A 10519-nucleotide genomic window follows, 5' to 3' on the forward strand; every position below is an offset into this window, starting at 1 on the left:
CGCTATGCGTGCTTGCATTAAGGACAAAACTCCCAAACTTGCATCACATCGAACACTGAATATGCTTACATTAGCAGGGCAGCTGTGGTGGTGTATATGGGGGCCAGTTCTGGTGGGCCGGTCTGGATCAAAGCCCAGGGCCTGTTTTTACTCCCTGTACGTCCCTGCCGCCCCGCAACATTAAGCCCCCCCCCAGCAACCCCTTGATAAAATATGTTCCCGTGGTTATGGACACTAAACTGTCGTTCCGCGGTCAGGGCCAGCCCGACGTGCACGAATACACCTGTACAAATGCAAATGAAATCTCCACTCAAAAAGCTGACAAAAGTTTGATTTACAATTTCCAACGCAGCCTCCATTGGTATTCTGAACCTGGAATGATACTATATAGTGCAGTGTTTCTTCTATGGCTAAATTTCTGCCGCCACGGTATCACAAATCAGCTGTACAAAATTTTAGGCCGTCTATCAGCAGTGATTGTTAGAGTGTATGTCGGAGAGTTGCACGGACATGCGCTTCACACCGCAGTTGAGATTGCGTGTGTGCGTCCTTGAGAACCGCAAGTTGTATAACTTATGTTGTCAGTTCATTTAAGCCTGTTATTGTACAAGTCTATAGTTCACATTTTAATCAAGTTAACTGGTGATTTTCGTTGTTTGTATTCTTCCCTTGCTAGCTAAATTGCCGTCTGTTGATTTGATATTGATTGCTGCCCTTAATCAGGTTTGTATTTTAGGTGCATTATTATGCTGAAGTAGTTTTAATTAATACAATTTGGGTGGGTTTATTGTCATTATTTGCTACAGATTTGCTTTTTTGGGGAAATATGTGTAATATTACATTAGCTATTAGACTATGACATTAACCTGCTCTGAAATTAAGGGTTAGGGTTAGCGCCTTGTTTCGGCCGGGGGGGGGGGGGGGGGGGTTTGGACAGACTTGACCCCACTGATAAAAAAAATCCTAGAAGAAACACTGAGGGCACACTACAGGACGTCGCACCCTGAGGCCATCCTTATGAAGTCTGTTTCTGATTGTTTGGGCAGAGACATTCACATCAGTGGCCTGCTGGAGGTCATTCTGTAGGGCTCGGGCAGTGCTCAACCTGTTCCTCCTTGCATAAAGCAGCAGATATCGGTCCTGCTGATGGGTCGAGGAGGAGTTGGATGAGTCAAAGAGATCAAGAGGGAGAAACTTGAAATGGCCTCCATATGCAAAACCTTTGGGGGTTGTCTCATTGTTGCCCCTCTAGTGCACTTGTTGTTAATTCCATCAACACCAATGAAGCGGAAACTGATTAACAACCCGCTCTGCTACTTAACTGACCAGATCATTATCAGAGAAGTGCAATATAATTCATGCCATACCCTGATAAAAAAAACTGTTCCTTAAATTTTTTTGAGCAGTGTATTATACAGATCAAGGTGGAAGTTTTCTCTAACTGAAGGATAATTTTTGAGAAAAGACAATGAGACGGTTGTTATATTCCCATTGCTCCCTCCCCATGTTCCCAACTTACTGAGAAGCTGCTCGTCTCTCTGTTTGCGACGTGGCTGCACATATGTGGCATTGAAAGAGTCTGTGATGAGTAGAGAAGGACGGCTTACAGTCTCCAATGTACATCCATTGAGGTGGCTGAAATACATTTAAAAAAGCAAAACAAGAGAAAGACATGAGATAACTGAACAGCTTTTAAGAACTGTAAATATTTCAGCCCCTAAAAAAAATGCTTTCTACACTTACATTTCTCTCTTGTGGTTGAAGTCTACAGCGTAAACAATCTCCTCCTCCCCATCCTTTACAATCTTCCAAATGGTGCCTCCAATCATATGACCAGCAGGCAGTGGGGTGATGGACAAACCATGGCCTTTACCTGTCGGAATGGATGTGTGTGTGTGTGTGTGTGTGTGGGGGGGGGGGGGGGCGAGGGAGAGAGATATAGCTACAATTATATAGATATTTCAACCTTACCATTGCGAGGTTGTCTTAAATTTAGTTAACCCACCTTTCAGATTGACAATCTGTGAGTACTTCAACTGCTGAATTTTGTCAAATGCAGAGTCCACATCATCAAGAGTAAATAGACTGAAATCCTCACTGTTATTGCGAGACTGCAAAACAACATTTAATGATAACTGTTTCTGTGGTAATTTTTACAGCGGTAAAAATTGCAGAGAGCAAACATGCATGTAATGCAAGCTTCTGTATTTTCCACACCTGGTAAAGGTCATACATGAACATTTGACCCATTTTGTAGACAGGAATAGTCGCATATATGGTACAGTTGAGCCCCAGCTTCCCCACCGCATAGGGGAGGGCTCCAAGATGCAGTGGGTCTGGGTGGGACAGGAGCACAGCATCAACCTGGTGTACATATCTGAAGAATAGAGGAAGACACATATTTCATAACATTGGAGGATGCAAAACCTGGCCCAAGTGACTTGTGGGTTCAAATAAACATAAATAAGAATACAAGTGGATGCATACCTTTTCATCGCATCAATAATGTCCATGGAGAAACTCTCATCCCAACCGCAGTCCAAGAGGAAGCGGAACTCGTCCACCTGCAGAAGGTAACAGAGGGCCGACTCCTCCTGCACCCCTGACACTGCCGTTAACTTGATGATGGACGTCATTCTCCTTTGTTATCCCACTGTCTGCATGCAAGTACAAGAGTGGCAGAACTTTTACGGCCAATCAGCTGGTAGTTTGATCACTGTGTATAGGGCTTCATTCTGTAACAAAAATTATCACATGGGTCGAGTGATTAGACAACGCAGAATAAACCTGGCAGCCCACTCTAGTATCGCAGCAAGCAAACCTTGCTTATCAATGTGGCAATACCTCATACATCTAGCTAGAGCTACATATCCAGCACGCATGGGATGATACACTTGAGAGCTAGCGAGCTAGCTAGTTAGCATTTTCAGCTAGTGTAACAAAGATAGTTACTGTACCTGAACTATCAGCTATTCAGAAGTAAGACGAATGGCTGAAAACAAACGACCATTCAATATGACACAAATATAAACTTAATTTTAACGAAGTGAATCCACACTTGATATGTTATCATTTTAACATCACGGTGTCGTTCTGAAATGATTGAGCACACACTTCTTCTTTTGATTTGGTTGGCGGCGGGTTGCATCCTGTTTAAGGTGCATATACCGCCATCTACTGTTAACTGAGTGATTCGTTTCAGTTTAACACAGTAAATAAGTAATAAAAGAATTGTAGCTAAAGGTGTATGGAGGACTAAACCTGCCCAAATTAAAAATAAATGAAGAAATAAATAAATGTATAAATACATTCATTTAAACATACAAAAATGTAATTATATGAAAATAAATCTATGAACAAATATTAATTACGTATTTATTTATTTACATGACCATTTATTTCTGTATTTATTTATTTTTGTATTTATTTATTTCTGTGTACATTTAATTCTGTATTTATTTCTGTGTACATTTATTTCTGTATTTCCTAGTCCTTAATAAGCTAATGAGGTAAGCTGTCAATCAATGTATGTCACGGTGTCACCTTAACCCCATTGGTTGGTATCAGAGTGCGAAGATGGAATTTCCATGGGGTTGCTATGACTACCTTAGTAAACAAAAGACTGCACACACGCAACAGATCAGAGATTTGAAAGTTTTGGCAAGCTAACCTTGCTAAAAAAAGTACAAGTCAAGATGTTTTACTTTTTCGCGTTGAGGTTCTGGATACCAATTTGTACCATTTAGCTGCATGCAGAGTCATAAAGAGAAAGAGTTGCATCAATTGATTGGCTTTACGTTCATGGTACTGTACTGTAGGCTCTTTAGAACTAGAGCGAGCTAGCATCAGTTTCAAACACAGCAGCATAGTCGTTGAGGAACAGTTGTACTGTATTGTATGATGGAGCTGTGCCAAGGTAAGAATGTGTAAGCTAAGTTCTTGGCCCATTTTCTGGCATCTAGTACATTTAACATTTCAGTATCTTAAAGTGGCAAGATGTTTTGATGCTAGCTAGAAATGTAGAAGCCAGAACGTAGCAAAAACAATGTGCTACGAAGTGGGTGATGACGTACTGTAATGTTAAGTGTAGCTAGCTAATTTTATACACTATTTATATTTATTGAGAAATTAATGTCTACAAACAAGTTTGTGTGAGAGGAAAGCTGTACTTAATTATTAATCCATAACTGAGGTCGCTTATTTGCACCAAAGTCTGGGAGTTGGTACAGTAAGAAATTGGATATTATACAGTATCAAGGAACCTTAAAAAAAACAGAGTACAACATGGTTAATCTATTCATAAAGTGAATGTTTACTAAGCAAACTATGAGTTAGAGACTATTGTAACATTCAGTCCATCATGAGTTAGAGACCATTGTAACATTCAGTCCATCATGTGATTATCATTACAGCTTACTGTCTGTTTATTATGGAACGCCGAGTTAGTCAAAATTAAATCAATAAATAAATAGGTAAATGAATAGATAAATACATACATAAATAAATATGGCTATGAAATAAACTCTGAAATAAAATAAAAGATGGTAATAAATATATAAATATAACATTATATAATTATATAGCTGAATCCATTTACCGACATCAATAAATAAATACATTTATTTATTTAAAAATGACGTTTTTGTAAAGACAACATGTATTAAATTTATGGGACTTTTATTTCCTAATGCCACATTTATTTATTTTTGAGACTTTTATGCACCCCATTTTTTTCCACATGTATTTCCACACCACATTTATTTCCACTCAACATTTATTTCAGTGCTGTATTTATTTCACATCTCACATGCAAATGAGAGGGGCGTGGTTATCGTCAGACCAACGCAGCAGATAGCTATGCCACCTGTATGGGGGTGACAGTGGCATCGCACTGCCGAAAAGCATACAATGTAGACAAGCTTTGCCCATAATGTCTGTGTCGTCTCTGCCTTTGTATGGGAGTGATGGCGGTGACTTAGTAGCCTACGTGTGGGGACTTGATCTTTGATAGCTATGAGGTTGCGCTGAAGTTACCTTTATAAACATGGCTTTCGCTCGTGTGACGTGGAACTCGTCTGCAAAGCTAACAATCACTGCCAACACTATGTCTTCCTAGGTGGTATGTTGGCTGTCACCGGTCTCGAAGTCGGCAACTGTAGGTCAAGTGGCTGGCTATCCGGCTAGCTAGCTGACAAAATAATAAAAGGACGACATCAGTGTGGCCATTTCAGCTAGAGCTAGCTACTGTAGAGCTAGTAGTGTTGTGCTGTATTGGCACATATGAACAGCCAAACCCGTTTTGTCACTGAATGGTCATTAAAACGAGTCCAGTGGTAGTGGTTTGATTTAATATTGAATAATTCCATAAACCTGTACCTAATATCTGGGTTTGGTTATTGTGTACCGTGTTGAATGGGTCTTGGTCTTGACACGTCTTGGTTAGTTGCAACTTTAAATTGCCAAACAAACAAAAAATAACAAAGCGTTAAGAAACTTGACTTCAATTTGAAGCAGTAGCCTACTGTAAATCCAAAGGTATGGGTAATGTCTGAAATGGTCTGGCTTCACTTCAGGTCTCGTCTCACTAAATGGTAATGGATGGCATAATGGTGAGGCTAGATCGTTATAATCAGGTGCCTTATCGACCTAGTTATCCACATAATAGCAGAGCGATGTAGCGGTGGTGGCAGTGATTGTCATCTTTGTTGCTAGCTGTGTTAGCTAACATTACCTGGCACTTATCACCCCCCACTACCTGTACATCTTGCACACGAACAGTGCTCGATAAGTCTCAAACTATTTAAGACTTCAATATCTATGTTCTGTAGAGCACTTATCCGCCCAAGTACCTCTACAAAATCTACTATCTGTGCCCAAAAATATATCCTGACAAGCCATGCCGTTCGGCAGTGCGATTCCACTGTCACCCCCATACAGGTAGCATAGCTATCTGCTGCGTTGGTCTGACGATAACCACGCCCCTCTCGTTTGCATGTGAGATTTGAAATAAATATAGCACAGAAATAAATGTAGTGTGGAAATAAATGTGGCGTGGAAATACATGTGGAAATAAATGTGGCGTGTAAAAGTCCCATGAAATAAATAAATGTTGTCTTTACAAAAACGTCATTTTGAAATAAATAAATGTATTTATTTATTGATGTCGGTAAATGGATTTAGCAATTTAATTATATAATGCTATATTTATACATTTATTGCCATCTTTTTTTATTTCAGAATTTATTCCATAGCCATATTTATTTATGTATGTATTTATGTATTTATTTACCTATTTATTTATTTATTTAATTTTGACTAACTCAGCGTTCCATAGTTTATGTGTGTGTGTGTGTTTATGGCCCTTGCAGTCTGGCATTGCTACTGAGGTGGATGTGTGCTGAAAAGGAGGCCCAGTGCCTTAAAGGTGGATGTCAGACCACTGGACGAAGGAGCGCTGGATGGGAGACCAATGGATGAGAGAGAGCTGGAAGGGGGACCACTGGATGAGGGAAAATGTGATGGAGTGGGCTGTCTTATATTTAAACCACAGTATTTTTGTCATTACTATGCTTTTAATTGTGGTCGTTATTGAGTTTGCTCCAGTTGACTTTAGCAAACCACCTCTTTCTCCTCTCACTATCAGCTGGGAAGCTGTAGCCTACATCACGATTCCCTATTTGGAACATGCAATACATCCCCATGCATCACACCCAACCATTATGAAATCCAAGATGCTAGGTGCAAGACCAAGACAGCGCAGTGTAGACAAAAGTATTACCTTTATTGTGTCACCCTTTACACTCTTTTCATAGCAGACTAAAATAACGTGTACATATTTGAATAGTCCTGTTGACTATCATATGGTTGTGCTGTAGCCCTTCACAACCAAGTCCTTAAGGTTTAATCATTGTGCACTACACATGCATAAATATTATTTAACAGTTTCCTATTTCTATCATTACATGTGTTACGGTACAGCAATGTTTGGACCTTAAAACGGACTTGTGAGGCAAAAAGTTTCAAAAGGTAGTTTTTAATGTTCTTTGTTCTAGCAGAGTTAACAATCTGGCAGAGTCTGAATGGTGAGCAGGGTCTACATAGATCGTTGATTGCTGATCTGCCACAGGTGAGGATGGTTGTCTACCCCCGGAGACTCCGCCCATGCACACACACATGGAATAAACAAAAAAGGAGGGAGTAGAACACAGGAAAAAGACAAACAGAAACATTGTCACAGCCAGGGGCGTGACAACATGGTCATAATCACCTTGTGTGCTGTCAGTCATTGAAGATTCAATAAAAAGGAATAAGTAGGCCAAGATTAAATATCCCGCCCCCTAATTAGCTTAAGGATGAAGAAATACAAAAATAAATGTACACATAAATAAATAAATACAGACAGAAATAAATATATCAATAAATATATTGCCTACATAGAAATAATTTTACAATTAATTTACTATAGTCTTTTATTTTCTACGTAATTTATTTCTGTCTGTATTTTTGTCTGTATTTATTTGTGTGTACATTTATTTCTGTATTTCTTCATCCTTAAGCTAATTGGGGGGCGGGATAGGGGCGGGATCAGGGCAGGACGTTCAGCCAAGCATTATGCCATAGCAAGACCTGAGGCCTGTTCCATAAAGCGAGTTTACTGAATAAGCCAGACTTATGTCAGTTAGTCGGACTCATTTCTTGTTCATTCGGTTCCATAAAGCTAGCTCAACATAGTTCGAACTCGGTTACTATGGCAACTTAGGCTACGAAACTAGTCTGGTCAGGGTCAGACTAACTGTCAGGCTTAGCGTGACTTGGTGCTTAACCAGACGTCCCTGTAACACTGACCCAACGGGAAGACGATGATTTACCACCTATAATCTTATTTTCTTATTCTCATCAGTTCAACATTGATAGAAAATCAACGTAAATAGCCTACAACATTTAGCCTAATGCATTAAACAATGATGAACAATGCTTTGATAGGCAATGCACCATAGCTGTTAAATGTATGGATGTTAGTTTGTGATTTCAAATGTTTATGCATAGGCCTGATCTCAATCTAAATTATCCGAGTATAATTATCACAGCAATATAATTGTTAACAGTAGCCTACAATTGCAAAACAAACCTAAATCCGCCCCCCAATTCCCCCGACACAAAACCCATGTTAAAAAGTTAGCACTAGGCTACTGGATAATGTTTTAATTAATAGTAGGCTATTTATTTTTAAAAATGTCAAAAAAAAGTCAATTTAAATTAGTACACTGCTATAGTACACAATTTAAAGGGGACGTTCTTTCTGGAAGAAGTCATGTGGCTGTGTGCATTGCTTTTGCCGTGGTGGATTGTATGATCCATGTTTTACCTCTCGGGCTGTTAAAAAATAGGGTGCACGCGCAATTAGCTTGACTACGTAAATCTGACTTGAATTAGTAGGACTGCGTGAGCTGAAATTGGCCTTTATGGAACCGCTTGAACCCCGCTTGACTAATTAAACATATTCAAGTCTGGTTTAGGACTTTAAGTTTAGCTTTTTTGAGCGGCCTTTATGGAATAGACCCCTGGTCAGCGCAGTGCTTGAGTGTGGTAGGAGAGACAGAGTCCGGCCCAGCTGCTTTGCGGGGGTTCTGCCTCCTGAATGGAGAGAGTCGTCACAGTAGGGAGGGAAGGGGGAGGCCTCATGGATGGGAAGGGGTAGTTCAGGACTGTCCAATTGTCTTTCAAATCTGCAGTAGAACTTGTTCAGGTCGTTGGCAGGCGGGAGTCGTTAGTGGAGTGGGGCGCTCTGGGCTTGTAGTTGGTGATTTGCCTTAGCCCTCTCCAGACAGAAGCAAAGTCGTTAGCAGAGAATTGACGCTTCAGTTTCTCAGAGTACAGTCGTTTAGCCACTCTCACCGCCTTGCTAAACCTGTTCTTCGACTCCTTGAATCTGTCTCTATCCCCCTCCTAAAAGCGTTCTCCTTCTCTGACCTCAACCTTCTGAGCTATGCTGAGAACCAGGGCTTGTCGTTGTTGAAGCTAACCCTGGTCCGTGTTGGTATACAGCAGTCCTCACAGAAGCTAATGTATGATTTCACAGCCTCAGTGAGTTCATCCAGACTATTGGTAGCAGACGTGAACATATCCCAGTCAGTACAGTCCAAGCACACCCGCAGATCCTCCATAGCCTCACTGGTCCACTGTTTTGATGTCCTCACAACAGGTTTACAGAGCTTTAATTTCTGTCTGTATGCAGGAATCAGATGGACCATGGTATGATCAGAGAGGCCCAGTGCTGCACTAGGGACGGCGTGGTAGGCTCTACTGACTGTAGTGTAGCAGTGATCCAGAGTGTTCTCTGGTTGGGCATTTGATGAATTGTCTGTATTTAGATGGTTCCTTGATACTGTATAATATCATCCAATTTCTTACTGTACCAACTCCCAGACTTTGGTGCAAATAAGCGACCACATTTATGGATTAATAATTAACTACAGCTTTCCTCTCACACAAACTTGTTTGTAGGCATTAGTTTCTCAATAAATATAAATAGTGAACTAAATTTGCAAGCTAGACTTAACATTACATAAACAGGTCATCACTCACTTCGTAGCACATTGTTTTTGCTACGTTCTGGCTTCTACATTTCTAGCTAGCATCAAAAAATCTCAGCACTTTAAGATACTGAAATGTTAAATGTACTAGATGCCAGAAAATGGGCCAAGAACTTACACATTCTTACCTTGGTACAGCTCCATCATACAATACAGTACAACTGTTCCTCAACGACTATGCTGCTGTGTTTGAAACTGATGCTACCTCGCTCTAGTTCTAACTAGCCTACAGTGAAGTACCATGAACTTAAAGCCAATCAATTGATGCAACTCTTTCTCTTTATGACTCTGCATGCAGCTAAATGGTACAAATTGGTATCCAGAGCCTCAACGCGAAAAAGTAAAACATCTTGACTTGTACTTTTTTTAGCAAGGTTAGCTAGCCAAAACTCTCAATTCTCTGGCTATCTGTTGTGTGTGTGTAGTCTTTTGTTTACTAAGGTATTCATAGCAACCCCAGGTGACACCGTGACATACATTGATTGACAGCTTACCTCATTAGCTTAAGGACAAGGAAATACAGAAATAAATGTACACATAAATAAATAAATAAATGTACACAGAAATAAATACAAAAATACATAAATACATAAATAAATGGCCATGTAAATAAATAAGTAAATATGTAATTAAAATTTTTTCATACATTTATTTATATATATATATATTATTTTTTTTGTAAACTGAATATGTGAATATGACAACACATATCTTGTCTTTTGCTTCACCTGTACGACGGTGGGTAATGAGCAGGCCCGTTCTGGTTTTAAAACAGAAAAACCAAAAAACAAACTGATAATAATGAAGTACGCAAGTGTGCGTTTATGGGGGGGGGGGGGGGCTCGTAGTGTTCTTTTTTCAAAAAGTATAATAAAATCTAAACCCCGCTATTCAAGTTCAAGAAAAAAGGATGTGCAAAGGAATGT

At 39.8% G+C, this 10519-nt stretch overlaps 1 protein-coding gene, 1 long non-coding RNA gene and 1 pseudogene across 4 annotated transcripts in view; 1 reads left to right on the forward strand and 2 right to left on the reverse strand.

Annotated features, from left to right (window-relative positions):
- Positions 1–10519, reverse strand: part of cpsf2 (cleavage and polyadenylation specific factor 2) — a 29940-nt gene that overhangs the window by 10775 nt on the left and 8646 nt on the right. Inside the window, exons 1-6 of one of the 3 annotated variants that reach the window (XM_084699900.1) lie at positions 2958–3143; positions 2488–2657; positions 2218–2377; positions 2006–2111; positions 1744–1873; positions 1520–1635 (exon numbers count right to left, since the gene is read on the reverse strand). In XM_084699900.1, coding sequence (XP_084556026.1) covers positions 1520–1635; positions 1744–1873; positions 2006–2111; positions 2218–2377; positions 2488–2636 — 661 coding nt within the window. In that variant the 5' untranslated portion in view covers positions 2637–2657; positions 2958–3143. Of the gene's footprint in view, positions 1–1519; positions 1636–1743; positions 1874–2005; positions 2112–2217; positions 2378–2487; positions 2736–2957; positions 3144–10519 lie in introns of those variants that run through there. The other 2 variants (XM_084699899.1, XM_084699901.1) reach the window with 2 other exon arrangements.
- LOC146286439 (uncharacterized) lies at positions 3628–6564 on the forward strand. Its single transcript, XR_014758495.1, has 2 exons — positions 3628–3916; positions 6369–6564. It is a non-coding gene; the product is annotated as an uncharacterized LOC146286439 (long non-coding RNA).
- Positions 6866–10119, reverse strand: LOC146286440 (uncharacterized; annotated as a pseudogene).

This window comes from Hypomesus nipponensis, chromosome 6, assembly GCF_054491055.1.
Source record: "Hypomesus nipponensis isolate SF chromosome 6, ASM5449105v1, whole genome shotgun sequence".
NCBI lineage: Eukaryota > Metazoa > Chordata > Actinopteri > Osmeriformes > Osmeridae > Hypomesus > Hypomesus nipponensis.